Consider the following 24477-nt stretch of genomic DNA (forward strand, 5'->3'; position numbering starts at 1 on the left):
AAAAACCTTCAGAAACCTTTAAAAACCTTCAAAAACCTTTAAAAACCTTCAAAAACCTTTAAAAACGAAGCCTGCTGCCTGATAATCCCAGATTACCTGCTGTACAATCCCAGACTGTTAAACTGTAAATTGACACGTTAAGAGCAATAATTTGGGTTATTTAGTCATTAAAGAGAAAACTGTAATTTCTTAAAGTCACATTCATTCATTATAAATGTTACAGTTGCAAATTAAACAGTTAGCAAGCTAATTATTTAGCTTGATGCTACGTATTTAGTGAGTAAAATTTTACTTCCAGGAATAAATCGTTAGCTAGAAAGCTAAATATTTCACTAAATTTGTAGTGAGCAAAAATATTTGCCTGCTAACTATTTAGGTTTTTAGTATTTAGTTAGTAAACAAACTAATTAGTTAGCTAGTTAAAATTATTGCTTGCAAACTGAATATTTAGCTTGCTAATATTTACCTCCAAACTAGTTAAATATTTTGATTCAAACTAAATATTTAGTTTGAAACTGTGACATTAATAATGAATGAATGAATGAATGAATGAATGAATGGATGAATGAATGAATGAATGAATGAATGAATGAATGAATGGATGAATGAATGAATGAATGAATGGATGAATGAATGAATGAATGAATGAATGAATGAATGAATGAATGAATGAAAGAATGAATGAATGAATGGATGGATGAATGAATGAATGAATGGATGAATGAATGAATGAATAACTTCCATTTTTCCTCTTATGACTAAATAACCTGAATTATTGCTGCCAGTTTTTACAAACTAAATGTTTTCATTCTGAAGTCTAGAAATTACATCTGCAATTTTATAAAGTCATGTTAAATTTCATAAAAGTTTACAGAAACGTCTGAAAACATATTTTCATCTCCATCTTGAAGTTTTTGTTTTTAGTTTCCAGGTTTTGCAGGATTTTCCAGGTTCAGAGGAAACTTTGAACCTTTTCCCAGGAAAAAAACAGAAATAAAGAAACAACAAACTGTTGAGGCTTTTTCCACTTTGCACTTAAAAAACTTTTTAACGTTTTGTGATTAGTGGGCGGGGCCTCGCTCCTCAGCAGACGCTCTGATTGGTCCGTTTTCCCTCCCCTCTCTGTTGATGTTGGTGGCTGACTCCAACCATTTCTGCAGGTTACATAAACACACACACACACACACTTAAACTTTTCAGCTGCGTCTTTGTTTGTAGTTTTGGTTTGGCGTTGCCGTGGAGACGCAGAGGAGAAACCAGAACCAGATGAAGGAGCAGAAAGTGGAGCCGGGCGGCGCTACATCTGCTGCAGCTGCAGGTTTGATCACCGTCAGATTCCTCTGATCAGCTGATCCACTTCTGAGTAAATCCAGCTTCACATGTGGAGAAGAAACGTTTTAAAGATCGATTTTATGGTGAAGGTTGGAGAGAGGGAGAGAGGAAGAGAGGGAGAGAGAGAGAGAGGGAGAGAGAGAGAGAGGGAGAGAGAAGGAGAGAGGGAGAGAGGGATGAAGGATGAAGGATGGAGGAATGTATTATTGGCTCTGGAGTTGTTTCAGGGTGACTCAGATGCTCCACCCACAGATACGCTGACTCACCATAAACCGTCAAGTACTCAGTGAGCATGAGTGTGTGTGTGTGTGTGTGTGTGTGTGATGTACCTGATTTAAATGTCAGTAAAGTGAGATTCTGACTCTTTCTCACCAGGTTTTTTTTTCTGATCGGACTCACAGAGACTTGGAAACAAACTCGGTTACCTCGACGCTTCACGTCCTGGTTTCAGGTAAACTACGTTTCCCAGAAGCCTTTGGGTTGTTTGGGTCTGAGCCGAGTCTCACGGATAAATAAAAGTTTATTTCTGGATGCAGTTGAAACGTTGAAGGCCTGAGTAGAAAACTCTGAACCAGCATCAGCCGATACCACATCCATCCATCATCCATCCATCATCCATCCATCCATCAATCATCCATCCATCATCCATCCATCCATCCATCATCCATCCATCATCCATCCATCCATCATCCATCCATCATCCATCCATCCATCATCCATCCATCCATCATCCATCCATCCATCCATCATCCATCCATCATCCATCCATCATCCATCCATCCATCATCCATCCATCCATCCATCATCCATCCATCATCCATCCATCCATCCATCATCCATCCATCCATCCATCCATCCATCCATCCATCCATCATCCATCCATCATCCATCCATCCATCCATCATCCATCCATCCATCCATCATCCATCCATCATCCATCATCCATCCATCTTTTGGTGGCTCCACAGTTTTCAAGGCTAACGATAAGCTAACGCAAGGCTAACGATAAGCTAACACAAGGCTAACGATAAGCTAACACAAGGCTAACACAAAGCCCACAAAACGTCTGGATTAAATCAAACTTCCTCAAAGTTTTCATGAACTACAAGATTTCTGTGGAAATGAACAAACATGATCAGTTTGTGATCTACTGTTTACTATGTTAGCATTTAGCTAGCTCCATTAGCAGGAGCTAGCACAGTTCGCTCCCGCTAATGGAGCTAACACCAGTAGCAGAAGCTAACAGCATTAGCTAGAGCCAGTTAGCCTGTAGCTCCGCCTACTTTCCCTCTTTCCCACATAGTGAGGAACACACAGCTGGGTCAGAACCGGACCAGGTATTACCCGTCCAGAGAGACTTAGCAACAGAGAAAGGGCTTAATAAACTAAAACAATATTAAATCATTATAGTATTATTAAAACTTAATTTTAATTCCAACATAATATAAATAAATGTGTTATTTATTGTAGGTCTTATAAGAATTATGAGGCAGAAGCTTTTATTTTGACGAGCCACGCTGCTTAAATCTTCATTTTCCTCCGTCGTGTTTTTCTGCCTGGCGGTTCCTGATGCTGGACGGCGGTGAGGATGTGAAGCATTCAGGTCCAACTCACACGACACCAGCAGAACTTCGCCGCACTTCCTGTCGCATGAATGTTGGCGTAAAACAAAACAGAGCGACGCGTCGCATCAACCTGGTCTGATCCTGAACTCAGGTCCTTCGTTCTAAAGATTCAACCTTCATTTAAATAAAACAACTGAAGTCTGAACTCTGGTTCTGACCAGGCTGCAGCTGAGTGAACTTGAACTGATCTGACAGAGAAACAAACTTTGTGACCTGGTTCCTGACCCGACTGGACTCCGTCTGCCTGCATTTAGTCATCGTTTGTTTCAGTTTGTGTCTAATGAGCTCAGACTGCGGTTACATAAAGCCGATGCAGACGCGGCGCTGACCGGTCAGAGCTGCACGTCTGCAGCACGTCTGCAGCACGTCTGCAGCACGTCTGCAGCACGTCTGCAGCACGTCTGCAGCACGTCTGCAGCTCTTCAGCATTAAAAATCAACGTTTCGATGGTTCGTCACGTTTTCTGTTTCTATTTAAGGCCTGAAAGAAACAGCAACACTAATAACATAAACACCATTTATTAACAACAATAATAATGTAAAGACTGTTCAGACAAACTCCAAGAGAACGATGTCAAATTATCTTGAAGTTGTTTATTAGTGAGTTTGTGTTATGAAAAAGAAAACATATTTTTCTTGTTGCTAGGTAAAGTTTGTCTTGCCTACTTCATGTTGTCAGACTGGATCTATTTAATAAATTCTGAACAGATTATTAAAATGTAGCTGAACTTTCCAAATAATTTGGTCCCAATAAATCCATGATTTCACCAGAATGATCCAGTTCAGGTTTTCTAAACATATTTAACGAACATGTTACTGCCTTACCAGAGGCACAGACACAGACTGGTGGCTCTGGTAAGGCACAGAGATCGTTTTTACTGAAACCTTCTGAAACCTTTTTATGTTTGTGGATTATTGGAGAGAAAGTTTTACCTTTATAATGATGTAAAAATCAGAAAGTTAGATTATAAAAACGTTCTAATTTTAACGCTTTGCATCAGAAAATGTTTTTTTGTTTTAGTGAAAAACTTTCTTCCTGAATTTACACAAAATGTTTCTTGTTTTCTCTCTGATTTTATCAGAAGCTTTTATTAAACATTCAGTTCTAGAATCACATTTTTACCATTTTTACTCTTTTATTTATAACTGACTGTAATTTTTCATTAAAGGTTTTAGAGATTAATGAAATATTTACAGGTATTGTTACCAAAGTGATGATATTTATGATAAACAAACTCTGTGTGACGTACCGGTCTGTTAACTCTGAACACACACACAAACACACACCCACACCCACACACACACACACACACACTCACTGCCTGCTTAATGAGGGTTAATGAACGGAGGATCCTGACTGGTTCACCGGTTTTTGCCTCGACTTCCCTCATGCAGATGAACGGCTCACATGCAGCTCAGAGTGTGTGTGTGTGAGAGAGAGAGAGAGAATGTGTGTGTGTGTGTGAGAGAGAGAGAATGTGTGTGTGTGTGTGAGAGAGAGAGAGAATGTGTGTGTGTGAGCACCTTCTCATGCAGTGTGTGTAGATGTGGTCAGACAGCTGCCTTCTCCTGCCGGCTACGCTGGCCGATGACACACACACACACACACACCGGGCTGCATGTGGGTGTGTGATGCTGCGTTATCACTGTGACTCTCTGCACTGTAAAAATGGACGCGTTGATCCCAGGCTGCTGATTTTAAAGCCACCAGATGAATTCTGGGTAAAAATAAACAATGTTTTTGTTTTAAACACAAAATGTTTAAAAATATTTGACCAGTTTTTACTTCATTGTTGCTCTTTCATCAAATGACTTAGTTACTAAATTAACGATTAATCGATTGAATCGATTAATCGATTGAATCGATTAATCGATTGAATCGATTAATCGATTCAGCCTTTATTAAACAGCAGCAGTCAGGATATGGAAACTGATCTGAAATCAATACTTACATGATGTTGAAGCTGCTGATCTTATTTATTGATCCCAGTAATTAATCGATATATTAAACCCAGTTTAATATTTGAATTATTAAAATATTTTTACCTGAATAAACCGAACAGATTTCATCCTGAACCTGAAAGAAAACAACTCAACACGTTTTTCTCCTCTGGTCCAATCAGCTGCTTTCCTGGATAAATCGTTTCACTTCCTGGATGAACTGGTGCGTTGGGCTTTAACTGGTCCGTTCTGGCTGTTCTGGACGGTTTGAGTTCCTGCTGACAGGTTTCTGTCCTGCGGCTGATGAAGACGAGCGGCCCTTCCTCCTGACAGGAACACGTCCACAGTGGGACTAAAATAGTGGGGAACCTGACGGGGCCGCGGCGCCGGCCCCCGGACGGCCCGTCAGGATGACGGACGGCGGTCCGGCGGCGGGCGTCCAATCAGCCGTTACTCTGCCTCGTTAACGGCGCCGTTTCCCTTCAGTCCTGATGTTACTGTAGCACAAACTGACAGGCCATGAAATCCTGCAGACTATTTATTATCTCCCAGCACCAACAACTGGTTTCCAGTTAGATCCCATCACAACGACTGGACTGGAAAAACACGTCAGCATAAAACTGGACAGAGAAAAAGAAACTCACCTCACATTTAGATTAACTTTAGTTTGGTAAACTTACAACATTACAGAAAAGAAATTAACATAAAATACTATTTTTAATAGAAACTGATAACTTGTCCTGTTCATGAAGAAACAAACTGGTCACATTATTAAACATGATCAGAGAATTATTTAAATATGACACAGTTATGGATAAACAACACATTTATACATCTGCACAGTAATATCAGCTGCTACATCTTTAAAACTCAACAGAAAACTAAAACATCTGAAGGAGCTAAAATAGACAAAAAAAGATTTGATATAAAAATGTAATAAACAGGTTTTGTGTATCTATTCTAACTTTTCTAACCTTTAAGTCATTTCTGAATTCCAGAAGGAAAACTTGTGTTCATCTCTTTATACATTATTTAGAGTATTTTAGTACAAACAATGTCTTTAAATCTGCAGATATAACTTTGAGTTTATTAGTTGGTTCATGATATCTCACTTTATTAATAAGGCCAAATGCCTTTTATATTTATTAAATCTTTTATTTTAAACAATATTCCAACATTTTACTTCCTAACAGATCCATAAAACATCCAGTGGATTATTAGCTGGTTGCATTTCTGCAGGTGAGTGAAGGTCAGTGAGTTAAAGCTGCAGGGGAGCCTCTCCTGTCATTAGCATTAGCGTCGCTCTGAACATTAGCTGCAGGTCTTATAGCTGTAATTAATCCTCTTCACGCTGCTCTATAATTCTCGGCCGTGTTTGTGTCTGTAATTAAACAGCTTTTGCTGTTTCATTTTGGTCTGAAACTTAATATTTCTCCTCTCCGTGTTTCTGGGTGGAGCTGAAATCTGTCGAAGCTAAAGGAGCTAAAACAGAAAATCCTCAAAGTTCAAGTCTTTCATTTTTCACCTATTTATAAAAAAACACATTTTCAGTCAGAAGAGTTGAAAGTTGAGCTCAGATTTAATGAAAAAGAGAATATTATCCGGGTCAGATGGGCTGGACTCGTCCAGGATCGTCTGTCTGTCTGTCTCTGTTTCTGTCTGTCTGTCTGTCTGTCTGTCTGTTTCTGTTTCTGTCTGTCTGTCTGTCTGTCTGTCTGTCTCTGTTTCTGTCTGTCTGTCTCTGTGTCTGTCTGTCTGCAGGTATAACCTCCATGATCTCGGTTGAATCGGTTTGTTTTCAGCGTTCTGCCTCAACCCGGTTCGTCCAGGAACAAAACGTTTTGGCTCCTTCAGATTTCTGAGGCCGTTGAGCCAGAAGTGATAAGTTGAATTTTCCAGGATCTCATTAATTAGAATAAAACATAAAACTAATGAAAAGGCTTTTTGTGGGGCGTAATTGGCTTTAATTAAAGGGAGCCGGTAACGTTTCCCTGAAAGCCGTTGGGATGTCTGCAGCTCATACAAACATGTTCATTACTTGTTTTAGTTCTGAACGATCTGATTGGACGCCGGAAACGATTGTTGTTGTGTTCGAGTTGCTGTTAGGAGTTAGCCTATCAACGAAGCTATGCTAGCTCAAAATAGCATCTCAATGCTAACCTTGTAGCAGCTAATGCTAACGTTAGCGACCAAAATCCACATTTCTTGGTTGAAGAAAATAAAAAACAGATTAAAAAAAAAAAAACATCGTTGCTGTTTATTAAGTTTGTTTGTTCAATAATTTAGGAGCTAAAATGTTTTTGAATTGAAAATGTTGTGATTTTATTAATTGGGTTTAATTAATTACAGATCTGCAACTATTAAACATTTTAACAAAATCCCAGAATAATGGAAATAACAGAATAATGGAAAGAAACTAAATTAAATTAATGTAAAAACATACATGATATTAAGTTTTTTAAGAAAGAAAAATACATTTTCTGATCAGTTTAGAATAAATTATAGATTTTTTTCTCTTAAAATGATCTAATAATATCTTTTTCTGAAATAATTGTTCAGTAAATCCGACCCTGATGCTTTATTTCCTGCCTGAAGCCCCAGGACCAGATCAGAGTCTAATCAACATGGATGCTGAAAAGAATCTGAGCTTCCTGCTCGTCGTGGTGAGTCACTGCGCTTCGCTTCGCCGCGCCGCGCCGCGCAGCCACGGATGAAAGTGGAATTAGTGCCGGTTAATTCGTCCTGACAGTTGGAAATGTTAAATCCTGCAGGGGGCTCGGCTTAGCGCGCCGCGCTCTGCCTAAGTAGGTTAAACACAAACCGGAGTGATCAATCTGCAGACGCTCGACTGAAACTACAGAACCGGCTGGAAACTCCTGGAAACCAGCAGAACCAGCAGGAACACCAACTGGAACCAGTAACCATGCAGGTCCAGATGAGTTCTGGCTCCGGAGGTTCTGACTCCAGAACTGAGATGAAGAAGAACTTTCATTTTTCCTCCAATCATTTGGTAAAAATAAATGTCAAAGGTCAGATTTTTTTGTTTCTTCTTTTTTACTTTCCCTCTTTTAAAGTGACAGGGTGTGACTTTCATAAAGAGCCAATCAGAGCCAGGAGGCGGGGCTTAGCGCTGTCAATCAACCTAATGGTTAATGGTGGACAAACAACTCACTGTTACAGGGAAACCGTTTATCCGCCAGCATCAGTGTCTGACAGGGAGAAACACTCAGGCGTGATTGACGGCGCTAGGCCCCGCCCCCTGGCTCTGATTGGTTGTTTCTACTTAACACAGGGAGAAAATGGAGCAGATCGATTTTTCATAGATTATTGTCTCATAGGAAACTGTCACAACATGGAGACAGTTTCAACAAATATGTAAAATAATATTTTTATAAATTACATTCTGCATCCTGAAGCAGCAAAAAAATTTATCAATTATCAATTAATAAATTTAAAAGATTCTGATTAATATTTTCAAGAGCAAGTTTACAGAAACATTGTAATCCATTTTATTTGTGGCCTTGTTTTGATTGTTGTGTCTTATTATGAATAATTAAATTAGAAATAGATTCCATAAACAAAACATCTCAATCTCATCTATGAACCCAGAGTTTTTCCTCCTGTCGAGTTTTTCCAGGAAATGTTTGGATTTCAGGATGATTGGCTCATTTATCGTCTTCATCTGGTTTTTCTGTTTACTGCAGAGCAGGTCAGGTTTCCAGCACCGGTTACCATGGCGATGCGTGGCAGGGAGCGATAACCCTCCGACGACCCGGTGGCCCAAACAAACAGAGACGTGCAAAAAGCTTGTGAGCAACGAACCAAACTGAGTTCAAGGAAAAACTGCAGTAACCATTAAAAACACAAAACATAATAATTATTAATAAAACCAAACATCCTGTTTTTACAGTGAATCATGAGGCTTCTTCACCTGCAGAAAACCTGACATAACTTAAAGACATGCTGCAGATATTTTTCCAACAATAAATAAAAACTGATTGTATCTTATAAGGAAAATAAATGTAATAACTAAATGCAGTTTCATTCTTTTAATTAATAAAAATAGTCAAATTAAACCATATTTTGCCCTCTGACCCTCATATTCAGACGGTGAACTCTCGGCTCGGTGCGGATGTAGGCCAGCAGCTGCAGACTCACCATGAGGCATTATGGTTGTTATTATTATTATTTTTAGCCGGATGCCATTAGTCTATGGCTGCGTGAACGTGAGCGTCGCCTGAACTCTGATCAGATGTGATCCGTTTCCGCTCAGCTTCCTCTGCAGCAGCGTGAACACAAAGAGGCAGCGGCAGAAATTCCTCTGATTTCATGCAGCAGCAGCTGCAGGGACTTTTTCCCTCTCAGTCCGTCTGTCAGGCTGCAGCGAGGCGGCGAGCGGCAAGCGGCGGGCGGCGAGCGGCGGGCAGGAGGCTCGTTAACAGGGTCAGGGTGATCAGGGTGATCAGGGTGATCAGGATAATCGGTGGAATATCACGGAAAATCACAGGATGGGAAAAATCAGAGAAATGTTCTAGAAAAAAATTTAAATTTTCTGAACTCCAAGAGTTGAAGATTTGACTTTAATCTCAGAAAAAGGCTGGAAAAGGAAAAATTTGACTTTTGAAAGTCAGAAAATTTCCTAAAGTCAAAAATGTTCAACTTTGTGAAAAATACTAATACAAAATTTACAAAATATGAAATTTTGTAAAGATTAGCACTGGAGCTGTAAGACATTCTAAATATTCTTTCTTTCATAAAAGTAAATAATCTTTCTTTCTTCCTTTGTTTTCATCGTGTGAAGAATAAACTAACACTGAACTTTAACTTTTAGTTTTAACTTTCACCAGAAAAGCCTTTAACAACATTTTTCTTTCATTTTCCTGGATTTTTTCTGTTCGACCAAAAGAAGTTTAGTGAAAATGTAGTTTCCAGTTATTCCTGAATGCACCACGAATCCTGAACCTGCAGATGGAAGAGGAACCAGAAGGTCACCGAACACATGACCTTTCAAACATTAAACATTAATGAAACATTTATCTTCCATCTACATGAAGTCATGACTGAACCAGCAGTCTGGACATCCTGACTCGCCTGGAGCCTCAGCAGCTCAGAGGACCAGGAACCGTCTGTGGTTCACCAGATTTAACTTTAAAGGGAACCTGTTGTAGGAAATTCAGTTTGGATGTTTTTATACGTTTTGGTTTCTGATGCGTCTAAAAACCTGCTGAAAAACTAAACACCCAGCTGGGCTTCGGTAATAAGTTCAGTTTTTTGGTTTCTGGAAAATGATCTTCTTAAGAACCTCCAGAATGTAACTGTTACCTAGCAACCCCAGCAGAGTTCCGCCTGTTACCTAGCAACCCCCGCAGAATTCCATCCGTTACCTAGCAACCCAACCACTGCACCACTGTGCAGAACAAGATTTGTTCGTAAACAATCTAAAATCTGTAAAGGTTTCTGAAGGACTCTTATTGTGAAATATTAGCAGCAGCATGTCAGCTTCCTGTCAGCTTCCTGTCAGCTTCCTGTCAGCCTCCATCAGCAGCTGAAGCCTGCAGACTCCAGAGCCACCTTCATCTTCCTCATCCTCAGCCTGACTGTTTGCAGATTAATGAAGTAAAGCTGACAAACCTGAGAAAACGATGCGTGTTTGTTTACGGGCGGCTGCCGTTAATCCCGCCTTGATTCGCTCCACCGTCTGAAGCTTCAGATTATCGTTAGCTTCCAGATGTAGCGCGACGCGCGGTGAGTCAGGAAGCTCACCGCTCCGACTCCAACCTGCTGGGTTCTACACGGTTGGATCTTTAAGAGTAAAAACTTGGATCTTTAACAGGACCAATTTAAAAACGGTGCTTTACTCCACATCATATGCTAATATAGCATTAGCATAAAGGTGGACACGTTTGTATTTTTATTTCCAGAATATTTTCTGTTGATTTTCTCTTCATAAAGTCACATTATGTACAGAAAACTTTTAAAATGACGATTTTTAAATTATGACATTTTAACAGTAAAATATTTATAATTATGTTTGTTTTATAAGAAAAGAAAAAATATTAAAAATAAAAATGCTAGATAGTGTTAGCATGGTAGCACAGCCAGCTGCCACAGGAAGTTAGTAAAGCAGCAGCAAACAGAAGCCGTTTCTTTAACTTCATGTTTTATGAGTGATGAAATAATCTAATAATTGTGTTTTTATTAATTAACAGAAATAAAGTTTGGGTCATTAATCAGACTGGAATAAATGAACGTTTGGTTCAGAACCCGGTTCGTCCCAAACCGGCCGGCCGGCTGCTGGACGTTTTCTGGAGGGAGGGAATCGTCTCAGCTCAGAGGCGTTCCCATGACGACAGAACCAGACGCAGACGTGAGTCAGAACCAGAACCGCCCCGGCCGGGCCTCTCCGACACCGCCGAGGTGACAGCCTGTTGTTACTGCGTGTCATGGCGACGCCCTTTAACCCCGCAGGAGGCTGATGTCAGACGGCCTCCGCCCGCCGTGCGTCACCGTGACGACCGACGACTCACAGTGACGCACAGAGACCGGTTCTGTCTGCTGGGTCGGTTTGGACCAGAACCAGAGCCAAAACCAGAACCAGGAACAGAACCAGAGCCAAAACCAGGACCAGTAACAGAACCAGAGCCAAAACCAGGACCAGTAACAGAACCAAACCAGAGCCAAAGCCAGGAACAGAACCAGAACCAAAACCAGAACCAGGAACAGAACCAGAGCCAAAACCAGTAACAGAACCAGGACCAGTAACAGAACCAGGACCATTCCTCCCAGTCTACAGTCAGGATTTTCTGCCAGTTGCTATTTTCACCATTCAACTTTTATACTATTCATCTGTTGGTTTTCATAACCTTCATACTTTTTATAATATTCAGCTTTTTATTCATTTTTTCACAGAAATGGGGAAACCGCTCCATCCTGTGGCAGAACTGAGAATTACAATATAAAATGTCCGCCGTGTTTCACAGTGGATGTTTCTGGCTGTCATGGAGGAAACGAGGCAGCGGCCATTTTGAAGTTGGGCAGTCTAACAGCTGTTATGCTGTTTAACAGCTGGGAATAATTTGAGCTTTTGAAGTTTCTCTTCTCGTGCTGCATGCAGCGTGTTTTTTATAGCCACCGTGCTAAACGATGCCTCCAAACAAATGTTGAAATATGATGTTGGATTTAATTCACCCTCCGGTTTTATCAGAAGGATCCGGAGAACGTTTCTGTCCTTTTCAAATTTTAGGCTTTACGTGAGTTTTTTTTTAAAATATGGAATATTTTACTGTAACCCAGCATGCTAGTGGTAGCCTCGATGCTATCATTAGTATTTTAGCTAGTTTTAGCTTTTACCTGGGTTCTTCACACTGCATGGACTATTTCTTACCTTTCTGTAAATCTTCAGCTGTCGGCTTCAAACACTTTTGCCATTTTCACCAAAAGCATTCAGCTTTTCATAGGAAATGTTCACTTTCTCAGTGTTTTCCAACCCTGGTCCTCAAGGCCCACAGTCCTCCATGTTTCAGAGGTTTCCCTGTTTTAATGTTCCTGATTCAACTGACTGCAGTTCAACAAACGCCTGTTAATCCGTCATCAATTGAAATCAGCTGGACTGAAGCAAGGAAACACCTAAACCCTGCAGGGCGGTGAGTCTGGAGGACCAGGGTTTCTACTACTCTAATGTTTGTCCAAAATCAACATGCACAGTGGTTTATTTTCCAGCCTTTTTTATTTTGACGTGTTCATTTTCTGAAGACTTTAGATTTGAATTGGCCAGTTTGGGGGTTGAACCCGTGACCTTGGCATTTTTAGCGCCGCGCTAAAACAAAAACAACCAACAAAGTGGAAAAGAAAAAATCCTGAAGGGAAATTCACAAATAAATCAATAAATTCAGTTTTTTTAATCTTATCCAACACAAGAAAAAGATATTAATAAAAAATTATCTTCTTTTTTTTTTCTTGCTTAAGATCAAAAATCAAACGGGGAGAAAAAATCTTTCAAAAATCACGAGATTTTTTCACTTCTAATAAAAAAGGCCCAGGTATTTTCCACTTTGTTGTTTTGCTGTAGAAATTAAATAAATATTTTTATAGTCAGAAATATTTAATTGAAAAACATAAATGATAAATTTTTCACAGTCATTTTTAAATCCCCTCCATCAGGAAAAACTAAACATTTAAAACTAAAATCTGGACTTTTTGTTTAACTTTTAATGTTAATAGAAAAATAAAATTTGGTCAGACTTAGAAAATAAATAAAATAATAATAATAATTAGCCTTTTTTCCTGACATATTTTGTGAATCCTTCCAGCTCTTCCCTCCATCAGGTTTTATCCTCCATTAAAGGAGAAATCTGTAGAATAAACCAGTTTGTGTTTCATGCATGACTCGTTGACTCACAGCTCTCTGCTGCCACCTGCTGGCCGGGCGAGCCACTGAACCCATGAGGAGGAGGAGGAGGAGGATGATGATGATGATGATGAGGATGATGATGATGATGATGATGATGAAGTCCTCAGGGTGCACTTACTTTCCTAGAAACTTTAAACACAGAAACAGGTAAAAACTTTCAGAAGAGTTCACACCCAACAACGACGTTTCAACCAAAACATTTAGTGAATGGAAATCTGAAAAGTGTGGTGTGCATGTTTATTCAGCCCCCCTTTTAAATTGCCCCAAATTAAAAAAAGATTTGGAGGTCTGGATGATTCTGGAGTTCTGCCTGAATAAAAACCATAAACTCATCTTCAAATCCCTCATTTATTTACATTATTTTACATAAAGCAGCTGCTGGTTGTGCAGGAGGCCCCACTGCTGCTGATCGTCCACGTTCCTGAGGTCCAACAAACCGTCCGGCTGGTCAGAGGGAATCCTGGTTCTGGTTCTGGTCATTGGACCCCCTTCAGGGTGTGGTAGAGGTGTTTGGGTACGACCACGTAGCGGGCGGCGGGCGGCCCACGCCCGGCCCGCGCCCCCCGCCCCGCCCTCAGCCTCTTGAGCTGCCGCTGCTGCCGGCGGACTTTCTGCTGCGCCGTCTTCAGTTTGCGCCGCAGCAGCTCCAGCTGCTCCTCCAGCTGCTCCATGCGCCGCTTCTGCTGCGCTGAGTCCTCCGCCGTGTAGTTATGGTCGCCGCTCACCGCCGCCGGGTCGCTGCGGCCGTCCGCCGGGCCGCCGCCGGCCTCCTCCGCCGGCGTAGGGTCAGAGGTCACCGGCAGGGAGAGCGGGAAGTCGATCTCTGAGGAGAACGGGTTCTCTAGAGATTCTGACTGCAGGAGAAAAACAGACAGAAAGAGACGGAGGGACGTTGAGATGGATGATCAGACAGAGCACCGGCCCGTGTGACCTCTGACCTTCATGCTGAGGCCGAAGCCGAACAGTGAGGGCACGGCGTTGTCCTTCAGGACCCGGTTGTTGCATTCCCTCTTGAAGCAGTCCTGGCTGAAGTGCTGGGAGCAAATGTTGCTGTACTTGGTGGGCTTGAAGTTGCTCCTCCTCATCGCCGCCACCCACTTCCTGCAGACGTCCGGCCGCGCCAGAGGAAACCTGAGCAGGCCCAGACAGGAAGGGCGGCCATGTTGGTCACTGACTGTCACTGTTTTAATTGTCAGAAACGTTTATTGGAAAGTTGTTTATAATTCTAAACGCAGGATAGAATATTATGTGTTTTTCACACAATATTTCCCTCACTTTAACTTAAACATTCATATTTAGATTTATTAACACTTTGGATTAACTGAGAGCTCTGGAAATGTTCATTAATAAAAAATAATCCTCAAAAATAAGAATTGTAAGCCTAATAATTGTCTATATAGTGTAAAATAACCCTATTTTCATCTTTTACGAATAAAATAAATACTTTGAGTCACAAGCTGCATTTTAAACCGACTTTGACGTTTTGTAGTGCTGCTGTTTTCAGACCGCAGCCACATTGAGGTGTTTTTTATTTTACCTCTAAAAAGTAAATGTCTCGGTGTCATTACACTGTCACATGGAGTAAATACTTTATATAAACACCAAACGGTGTTTCAAGTACTCTCTACTAAATGATAAACAACACATTTCCGGTTTGATAGGTGTGAGTAACACAGATTTAATTAAAAGTGGCTCATTATCTTTAAATACGGTAAAACAGACAAATTAATTTTAAAAAATCTGTAGGCCATCTACACTGAGTTTTACGGCTCAGTGTCAAAATAAACAAAAAAACCTAACTTGGGATGCGTTTACGCCTCGTAAAATACATTCTCTATACTGACTTACCGATAAAGTTATCAAATTCAATCAACCATTATCAACATCTTTAACTTTTTAAGAGCTCAGAAACAAAATTAACTAAACAAAATGACCAAAGCTTGAAGCGTCCTATAGTTATCTGATTATTGACTCGTAATCTAAACATGAGTTTTACATTACGAGGTGTAATTGAACACACCATGAAGTTGCCGCCTCCACTACACCGTAACAAGCCGTATAGAAGCGCGAGAAGATTTAAGGGGGTGGCCGCAGGTTTCTATCGGCTATAGCGATAGCAGCTAACGACTCCCGGCGCTCGGACCTGGTTCCGGTCCGCTTACTTGTGGAATGAGATGTCCTTGTCTTTGTGGTACCGGTTCTTACAGCCGTACGCTGAGCACGTCTGGACCATGTTTCAGCCCAAACAGCAGCTACTTCTCCCGGGTTAAACTTCGCTGCTCTCCCCCTTCACTATCCAAACAAGGCTTCACCGCCAGTAACAAAGATGGCGGCCAAGGTCCGGTCACCTGACCTCCGTTCTTACATGTGATTGACGGAGACTTCTCCACACAGAACAAGGACTTTTTGAAGCTTTCTTATGACTTTAATAAATATTTCATCCACACTAAGACCAAATGTTACTAATTTTAATTGTTTTTCCGATATTTATCTTTTCTGTGAGACAATTTCTAACAAATCTAATCCAATAAAACAGACGGTCAACTAAACAATAAAGCAGTTCTATAAAAGACAGTTGTATTAATTCAATTCATAAGAATATTATTTATCCCAGAGAGAAATTAAGTTTAATGACTCCCATCATCCAAGTATCTTCATAGAGACAATGTGGATGTTGCTGCTGTGGGCAGGAAGCAGCTCCAGAAGCAGTCAGTGCTGCAACAATCTGAAAAGGCCTCTGTTTTTAAAACAGAGAATAAAAACAGAGCAGTGTGGTTCGGTGTGAAGCGTTTTTATTAAGCAACAGAAACACTGAAAACCAGCGTAAACTCGCTTACATCCTGCGTAGAAACTGTTTCGGTGAGTTTGTCCCTAAGAGCTTCCGTAGACGGACCCCAGCTGTGATGAATCTCCAAACTGAAACATCAGAAACTGAGAAGAAAAATCGAGGAGTATGGGACGTGATTTGTAAAGTTTTTAAACGAGCTCACAAACGCAGCGCTGCAAAAACCAACAGAACGGTACAGAGTGTATTTCAGATGTATTTACATTAGTTATTAATGCTGATATGAAATTAGAAGCGTTAGAAGCAGCAGAACCAAACAGGATCCGACCCATTTGCTTTAAGTCCTTTTAGGATTCTGCCTTAAATGACTCAGTTTTGCTCTTTTTAAAAGATTCCTTCTTTACTTCCTGCAGCTGATCGGATCTGATCCGACGTCCTGCAGGCAGAATCACTAAAATGTTTAAAACTTTATATTCCACCTTTAAAACGCGACAGAAGATCTTCACATTCCACCTTTAGGTTTTTCTCAGATGGTTCCAGCCGACAGAAACATGAGGGAGTTTAAAACTGCAATGCGCCGCCCAGCCTGCAGGGGGCAACACCGCCCAGTCTGCAGGGGGCAACGCCGCCCAGTCTGCAGGGGGCAACACCGCCACCCTGCAGGGGGCAACACTGCCTGTCCTGCAGGGGGCAACACCGCCAACCTGCAGGGGGCAACGCCGCCCGTCCTGCAGGGGGCAACGCCGCCCAGCCTGCAGGGGGCAATACCGCCTGCCCTGCAGGGGGCAACGCCGCCCAGCCTGCAGGGGGCAATACTGCCTGCCCTGCAGGGGGCAACACTGCCACCCTGCAGGGGGCAACACCGCCCAGCCTGCAGGGGGCAACACCGCCCAGCCTGCAGGGGGCAACGCCGCCCGTCCTGCAGGGGGCAACGCCGCCCAGCCTGCAGGGGGCAATACCGCCCAGCCTGCAGGGGGCAATACCGCCTGCCCTGCAGGGGGCAATCCCGCCCGTCCTGCAGGGGGCAATACCGCCCAGCCTGCAGGGGGCAATACCGCCTGCCCTGCAGGGGGCAACGCCGCCCAGCCTGCAGGGGGCAATACCGCCTGCCCTGCAGGGGGCAATCCCGCCCGTCCTGCAGGGGGCAATACCGCCCAGCCTGCAGGGGGCAACGCCGCCCAGCCTGCAGGGGGCAATACTGCCTGCCCTGCAGGGGGCAACACTGCCACCCTGCAGGGGGCAATACAGCCTGCCCTGCAGGGGGCAACACCGCCCGTCCTGCAGGGGGCAATACCGCCCAGCCTGCAGGGGGCAATCCCGCCCGTCCTGCAGGGGGCAATACCGCCCAGCCTGCAGGGGGCAACGCCGCCCAGCCTGCAGGGGGCAATACTGCCTGCCCTGCAGGGGGCAACACTGCCACCCTGCAGGGGGCAATACAGCCTGCCCTGCAGGGGGCAACACCGCCCGTCCTGCAGGGGGCAACCCCGCCCGCCCTGCAGGGGGCAACACCGCCCGCCTGCCCTGCAGGGGGCAACACCGCCCAGCCTGCAGGGGGCAACACCGCCCAGCCTGCAGGGGGCAACACCACCCAGCCTGCAGGGGGCAATACCGCCCGTCCTGCAGGGGGCAATACCGCCTGCCCTGCAGGGGGCAACACTGCCACCCTGCAGGGGGCAATACCGCCCGTCCTGCAGGGGGCAATACCGCCTGCCCTGCAGGGGGCAATACCCCCTGCCCTGCAGGGGGCAACGCCGCCCAGCCTGCAGGGGGCAATACCGCCTGCCCTGCAGGGGGCAACACTGCCACCCTGCAGGGGGCAATACAGCCTGCCCTGCAGGGGGCAACACCGCCCGTCCTGCAGGGGGCAACACCGCCCACCCTGCAGGGGGCAACACCATCTGGCCTGCAGGGGGCAACACCATCTGGCCTGCAGGGGGCAACACTGCAACCCATGAGTGAACTGAAGTAATGTTTCCATAATTATGTTTGTAGAAACCCTAAGAATGGGAAGTGATACCTTCACAGTGCCGGTGATGATGAGGAGGCTTCAGGGTTAAAGGTCACAGGATGCTGATAAATGCTGACTAATCATAAAAACTCAGGTTAGCTGGTTATAAACATCTGTTCATGTAGCTGACTGAGCCGCCAGCTGAGGCTCAAACCTTCTGTGATGTCATCAACGATTCATTAATTCATATTTTAACTCCTCCCACTTTAAACAATGCATCCTGATTGGATGAGAGCTCCAACCAGGAAGTCGCTAGCTAAACGCAGAAATTAATCTGTCGGAACATCTCTGGGGTCATGACCTCTTGACCTCAGAGGGCTGGAAAACCTTCTGCAAATAAAAACTGAATTCAGATCGGTCAAAATACTGGTACCGAGGTTCTGCAGAACTGGACCGGGCTAAAATATGGTTTCAACAGAACCGAGACAGAAACCTTCAGAGCTGCAGTTTGATTAAAGGAACAGGAAGTCGGGTTTATGTACACATGACCCGGTCAGACAGAACCAGGTCTGGTTCTGGTTCCTGGTCTGGAACCAGGTCCGGTTCTGCGATTCTGGATCAAATGAGTCCAAAAAGCCTGGAGAGCATTTCCTAAACGGGTCAGAACCCCGAAACGGTTCTGGAGTCCCGGTCCATCCCCTGGAGGCCGGGACTCTGTCACGCAAAGCATCATGGGAAGTGTAGTCACGGCGATGAAGCTCCGCCGCTGAGCTGCTCCGCCCTCCGACCCAGATCGGTCCTGTTCCGATCAGATCTTCATCAGAACCGACTCGTTCAACATCCTCTTCCTGTCTGGGTCCGTTTCCATAGCAACCGTCGTGAAGGTCCGGCTCGTCGACTGCAGGAGGAAAAACAGAGAAGAAGAAAGCGACAGTTTGAGTTTTTGGTTCCGACGTTCGGACCCGGGACCGGCTACTCCTTCTCATCCTCTTTGTCCTCCTCCTCTTCCTCCTCCTCCTCCTCTTCGTCCTTCGTCCCCTCATCTCCACCCTTCTGCTCCGCCTCGTCTCCATGTCTGTCCCCGCCGTTCTTTTCCCTGCCGTTCTTGTCTCCACCATTTTTGTCCTCGCCGTCTTTGGACTCGTCCTCGTCGTCAGAGCCCTGAAAACACAGAAGGTTTCCGGTCAGTACCGGTTCCTCACCCGGTTCTGGTTCAAGATGTCTGATCTTCATTAATAAATGATAAAAATATGAGCTGATGCTGTAACACCTTCTGCCCCCTGCTGGTAAGGAGGCGTAAAGCTCCATCAGCAGAACCTCAGTCGCTGTGTTTACGTTACAAATGAGGTCAAAACTTTAATATTACGCTAATTTCTAAAAAATACAATATTGCAAATGTTGCAAATGTTTCCTATTTCTATAAAATAAGAAACTTTAAATATGCTTAAATGTTTGAATATGAGTGAGTCATAAAAATCCTGCGCTATCGTTTTTATTGAGAAACTGAGTTTTCTAAATCTGTGATTCCATTAAGCAAATTTATTTTTCTAATTCCAGTTTGAGAAGTTTTAAGGAAATGGCAAATGTCTGGATGGATGAGTGAACAGTTGGATGGATGGATGGATGGATGGATGGATGGATGGATGGATGGATGGATGGATGAGTGAACAGTTGGATGGATGGATGGATGGATGGATGGATGGATGTTGCACATTTCTGAAATTATTTGTTTTATTTTAAGTTTTCTGACTGCTTAGGAACTTTATTTTGGTAAACCAGAACTTCCTGTTTCCGGGGAATGAATATGACGTCACACATGGATGGATGGATCTTTGCATCCCTCCATCCAGTCAACATGGCCGCCTCACAGTGAGGACTAAGGAAGCGAAGGAGCCTGATTGGGTCTCAACCAGTTTCCATGGCAACCATCTGTAAGTCCTACCATCACAAACATCAACAGTTTGTTGAGCTGGTGGACTTTAACTGGACCTGGGTGGTTCGACATGACTCGCTGCAGCCTGGCGGTGGCAGCATGGTGCTGTGGGGTACCTGCTTGACCCGGTTCCGCCTCCTGTTGGGCACGCGGGCCTTCATCCTCCGGGACAGCGCCAGCAGCTTGTTGTGCCGCTGCCTCCGCTTCTCCTTCTCCGCCTCCTCCTTCCGCTTCTCCTCCGTCTGCTCCGAGTCCGACTCCTCCTGCCTCTGCAGCCGGCTCCTCTTCCGCGGCTGGCTGCTCCTCTTCGGCTGGCTCCGGGCCTCCTCCTCTTCATCGTCCTCTCCGCCGGGGCTGGAGGAAGAGGAGCTGTCATCGCCCCCCAGGAAGGAGCGCTTCCTGCGGCTCACCGAGCGGCTGTCGTCGCTGGAGCTCCCGCCGGACTCGCTCCAGTCCCGGTCCGCCTGCTCGCTGTCCTCCTCCGGGGAGCTCTGGAAGTCCGACTGGGACCCGGAGGAGGAGGAGGAGAACGAGCCTTCATCGCTGTCGTCCAGGATGGAGGCGGGAAGGCCGATCTGGCGCTTCTTGGAGGCGGCCACCTTGGTCTTCCTCATGGAGGCGAACATTTTCCGCTTGTAGAGGCTCTCCATGTCCGCTGCTGCTGCTGGAGCTCAGCCACGAAAACTAATCAAAAATAACAAAAACAGCGCCGGGGGTCAAAAACAAGCTACAGTCTGCGCATCAAAACATCTGGAAAAATAAACAACATGGCGCCCAGATTAACCTCCAGGAACGATTATTCCCACTTTTCTTCTCCTAATCCTTCTTCTGTAATCCTGACACCGGGAATTTTCTCCTTAATCCTCCGTTTTTTCTCAGATTTCCCCCTGCGGAGCTGCGTTTACCTGGATTATTGTTGTAGCTTCTGATCCTTCTTCTCCCGCTGGATCTATGCTGCGCGGAACAACAGCGCCCCCACAGGCCAGTCCGGGAAACTACCAGAACCGTCCCAGCAGCCAGACTCAATCAGCTCTGTAAGCGGTTCCGATCAGGCCCAAGTTCACATTCACATGTTTACTTTTACTACTGTTCGCAACATTTACCCAACTAATGAGATTATTAAAATAATATAACATGTAATTAGATTATTTAAACAGAAAAACATAAATAAATGCGCTCAACCTGTAGGAGTTTTACAGGTTTTTTTCAGAGATGAAAATATGTTTTTTAGATTTTTTGGAAGGGTTCATAAGAGTTTATGAAAATGTTAATTTAAATATAACATAAAAGTTTGCATTTTGTACAAGCATTGTACATTTTATTGACTTCTTTTGAATAATCTGGTACAATGAATAAATATTTCTTAGCAAAGGGGAAACTTCTATGCACAGTTTTAATCCAATAGCATTCCAAGACTGAACAATAAGGTTCAATGAATATGGATAAAAAGTAAACAAGAAAAGTCAACATTTGTACATTTCTTTGTGTTTTAAATGTAGTAATATTCCAGAACTGGACCTTATAAGGGTTAAAACAGATTAAATTTATAAGTTAATAACAGCTACATGTGCAACATAAACATGGAAACAAATGAACATTTATTATTGGTTCTGTCTGCAGGAAGCCATTGACTTTTTCTTTACATCTGCACTAAGTTTTTACAAACATAGATGTTGACTTTATGGCTATAACAGTGGAAAAACTTTAACTTTTGAAACTAAGAAATTTAATAGTTTTTGTAGTACTTTACTGAAATTTGCTCTTTTCTTCAGTGACCCCATAGTTTGGTGAAAACTTTTACTTCTTTCATATCAGATCAAACTAATTATAACACAATAAATGAATGGTTTTTGGAGATTTTTAACACCATCAGTAAAAGTTTATAGTTATTTTCACAGGATGAGTTGAAGCAAAAACTGTTAGATTGAAATGAATAAATATTGGAGCAGATTTAATCGTTTTCATTCTCTTCCTGAACTTCAGGAAAAAGTTGTGAATACTTTTGGTGTTTGTTTATTAAATATTAATTCAGTTACTTAGCAGTTATTAATGAAAACATTCATCTTTTTCTGTATTCTGTTTTTGTTTTTCTGCATGCCTACTGGTCCTGTTGCAATAATAAATGATTTATTTATCATATAATGTGTTTCCGTACATCAGTTTACTGACAGTCATTTGAACTGAAGGATGATCTGGACTGTTTTTATTTCATTTAATCAAACATCTTTATCTATTCCACCTTCATGTTTACAGTGCTGCCAGTAAAACCACAAGGAAATGGAGAACTGGTTCCAGTATCTATGCAGTAAAAAAGATTCATCAGGCCTTTTGTTCCTGATTTATTGTAAACTGGGATTAAATTTACTGCCCTCATAATTGACTCTTTGACCTTGTAGTTTAAACTTTACCTTGTTGTTTACGTCAGACCTGCACTGACCTCGTTTTGGTTTTTTGCTGCAAGTTTTTTGTCAGCATCCTGCATCAGACCATGTCTGACTATTGATCTTAAACATGATGTTCAAACTTTGTCTGAATATTTATCACACCACTAAGGCAGCTGCAGTTCCACACGCTGCACAAGGCGAATTTTCTCCCTGCTTGTGAGGCTTCAGGCCCCAAAATGTCTCTGCACGCCCCTGGATCCATGTTCAATGTTCTGATTTGATGTGGCACCTGGACAGGTGAGCAAACATTATCCCCGGTTCCAGGTTTGACTGGTAAACCAGAGTTCTTCATGTCAGCTCTGTTATAAAATAATAAAGATTTCCTAGAAAACAAAAACTGGATGTTTAGCAGCAGTTAATGTTTCATTGAAGGTTCTGTTTTGTCAAAGTGATAAAGTATCAATGCCTTCTCTGAACACAACAACAATAAAGTAATAAAGTAAAATCAGAGGTGAGTGAGTCTCCTCCTCTGCTCTGGTCTTTATAAGGAGGAACCAGAGCAGAAGGAGGTCAGATCTCTGATCACCTGTACAGGTAAAACTTCTTTCTCATTTCATTGACTATTCTCTTCCTTAGTTTCCAGAAGTGATGAACGGCTTTACTGTTGTTGCTTTTTGATGTGTTAGCCTGCTTCGTGTTGTTAACACAGGTCCATCCCTCCTTTAAGGGTTTCATCCTGATGGAGTAGTTTAGTCTTACAGAGGAAAGGAACTGAAAGCCAGAGGGAGTTTGAACAGTTCAGTGTCAGAGCAGCAGCAGTGGGTCAGATGGTGTTTCCATCAGAAACAACTCAAACCCTGATGATAATCTGAAGTTGTGTTGTGTCTGCAGCTTCCTGAGTCATGGCCTCCAGCCTTCCTCTCATCGTCCTGCTGCTCTGCTGTGTGAGCCTGGCTCACTCATACCTGAGCGTCAGCAACATCAGGGCCCAAAATCTGCGGCCTGACAAGTACAGCAAACCGGACAGCTACGTGAAAGTCTACTATGGATCCAGGATTATGGGTCAAACGTCTTTGGTGAAGAGCAATCGAAATCCTTCCTGGTCACAGAGGTTTAATTACTACAGTGCCATGGTGGGTGGCAGCCTGACGGTCAGAGTTTACGACAAGGACGTTGTCTTCGATGATTTTCTGGGAAGTTGCACAACTAAGATCAAGAGGGGAGCCTACAGCGCCCGGTGCAATCTGAGCAAAGGAGGAACCTTGTATTTAACCTACAGCTTCAGTTGAGCGGAGTTTTGCTGTCCTGCTTCATTGTGTGGCAGAAATAAGTTTTACATCACTGCATATGTTTAGGAAACATGAATGATTGTATCAAGTTTCAGATCAATTATGAAAACTAAAAGGATCAAAATATTCAAATGTCTGAGCTGAAAGTAAGAAATAAACGTATTAAACCAAAATGTATTGAGTCTTCTTCCTTGTTGGAGATGAAATAGAAAATATTTCCAACAGGAACATTAAAAGACGCGGGTTGATAGCAGCTCACCGTGGCTGCATAGCAACCGTCTCTAAGCAACCGTGACGGGGGGCGGGGCGTCCTATTCAGGTACCAAAACCTCCTCAGCTTTCCTGCAGCTCACCTTTCGAAAGACGATTGCTTCCTGGGTCCTCCGACCTGAACAAGCTTCTTCTTTACCAGCGAAGTGTGAAGTTCAGAAGTTTACATACCCTGGCAGAAAAAGACAAACCCAATGACTTCAATCAGGTTTAAATGCTGTAATTACTAAGTTTTGTTCTGTGACATGAACAAACTAATATTTACCTCAGAAATTGTATATCTTTGTTATATTTTTCACCTTGCTGGCCCGATGAAGCAGGTAGATTATAGTGGATTATAATCTATAAACAAAACATAATAAGTCATGGCTAATGTTGCAGGAGTTTCTCAAAACACAAAACGTTTGGTTTCAGCTAAACTCCTCAAACTTTCCATGAACCGTTAGACACAAGATATCTACTGAAACATGCTAACGTGATTAGCTGGTGGTCTGCTTGTTCACTAAGCTAGCTAGAGCTAATAAACTGTAGCTAACGCCATTTTCAGGAGGTAACACAGGT

General features: G+C 43.2%; 4 protein-coding genes and 2 long non-coding RNA genes across 36 annotated transcripts; 2 read left to right on the forward strand and 4 right to left on the reverse strand.

The window, feature by feature from the left end:
* Positions 1 to 786: 786 nt before the first annotated feature.
* LOC116724152 (uncharacterized) lies at positions 787 to 13639 on the forward strand. Its single transcript, XR_004340113.1, has 4 exons — positions 787 to 1318; positions 1708 to 1783; positions 11107 to 11264; positions 13298 to 13639. It is a non-coding gene; the product is annotated as an uncharacterized LOC116724152 (long non-coding RNA).
* LOC116724151 (uncharacterized) lies at positions 2778 to 7039 on the reverse strand. Its single transcript, XR_004340112.1, has 2 exons — positions 5003 to 7039; positions 2778 to 4674 (listed from the first exon to the last, which is right to left on the reverse strand). It is a non-coding gene; the product is annotated as an uncharacterized LOC116724151 (long non-coding RNA).
* On the reverse strand, positions 11805 to 15644 carry thap1 (THAP domain containing, apoptosis associated protein 1). 4 transcript variants are annotated; one of them, XR_004340111.1, is made up of 4 exons: positions 15470 to 15644; positions 14246 to 14438; positions 13664 to 14161; positions 11805 to 13436 (listed from the first exon to the last, which is right to left on the reverse strand). XR_004340111.1 is itself a non-coding variant. In XM_032569575.1 (3 exons), exons 1-3 carry the CDS (start codon positions 15538 to 15540, stop codon positions 13784 to 13786), a joined length of 642 nt encoding a protein of 213 aa, XP_032425466.1. In that variant the 5' UTR covers positions 15541 to 15644; the 3' UTR covers positions 13642 to 13783. The 4 variants fall into 4 exon arrangements, 3 of the variants coding, with proteins under 3 accessions (XP_032425466.1, XP_032425467.1, XP_032425468.1); XM_032569575.1 differs by lacking the exon at positions 11805 to 13436 and having other exon boundaries at positions 13642 to 14161; XM_032569576.1 differs by lacking the exons at positions 11805 to 13436; positions 15470 to 15644 and adding an exon at positions 15328 to 15460 and having other exon boundaries at positions 13642 to 14157.
* A 438-nt stretch (positions 15645 to 16082) lies between these two features.
* LOC116724146 (transcription initiation factor TFIID subunit 4-like) lies at positions 16083 to 18160 on the reverse strand. 28 transcript variants are annotated; one of them, XM_032569565.1, is made up of 4 exons: positions 17773 to 18100; positions 16913 to 17728; positions 16797 to 16840; positions 16083 to 16678 (listed from the first exon to the last, which is right to left on the reverse strand). In XM_032569565.1, the coding sequence occupies exons 1-4, from the start codon at positions 18068 to 18070 to the stop codon at positions 16619 to 16621; spliced, it is 1218 nt and encodes a 405-aa protein (XP_032425456.1). In that variant the 5' UTR covers positions 18071 to 18100; the 3' UTR covers positions 16083 to 16618. The 28 variants fall into 28 exon arrangements, with proteins under 28 accessions (XP_032425456.1, XP_032425447.1, XP_032425463.1 ...); XM_032569556.1 differs by having other exon boundaries at positions 16083 to 17322; positions 17443 to 17728; XM_032569572.1 differs by lacking the exon at positions 16797 to 16840 and having other exon boundaries at positions 16988 to 17728.
* LOC116724148 (uncharacterized protein DDB_G0283697-like) lies at positions 16083 to 20651 on the reverse strand. The gene is made up of 2 exons (XM_032569574.1): positions 20090 to 20651; positions 16083 to 19201 (listed from the first exon to the last, which is right to left on the reverse strand). Exons 1-2 carry the CDS (start codon positions 20621 to 20623, stop codon positions 19013 to 19015), a joined length of 723 nt encoding a protein of 240 aa, XP_032425465.1. The 5' UTR covers positions 20624 to 20651; the 3' UTR covers positions 16083 to 19012.
* Positions 20652 to 20847: 196 nt separating this feature from the next.
* Positions 20848 to 23819, forward strand: LOC116724150 (perforin-1-like). The gene is made up of 2 exons (XM_032569578.1): positions 20848 to 21007; positions 23249 to 23819. The coding sequence occupies exon 2, from the start codon at positions 23260 to 23262 to the stop codon at positions 23644 to 23646; it is 387 nt and encodes a 128-aa protein (XP_032425469.1). The 5' UTR covers positions 20848 to 21007; positions 23249 to 23259; the 3' UTR covers positions 23647 to 23819.
* Positions 23820 to 24477: the final 658 nt, after the last annotated feature.

This window comes from Xiphophorus hellerii, chromosome 8 (genome assembly GCF_003331165.1).
Source record: "Xiphophorus hellerii strain 12219 chromosome 8, Xiphophorus_hellerii-4.1, whole genome shotgun sequence".
Lineage (NCBI taxonomy): Eukaryota > Metazoa > Chordata > Actinopteri > Cyprinodontiformes > Poeciliidae > Xiphophorus > Xiphophorus hellerii.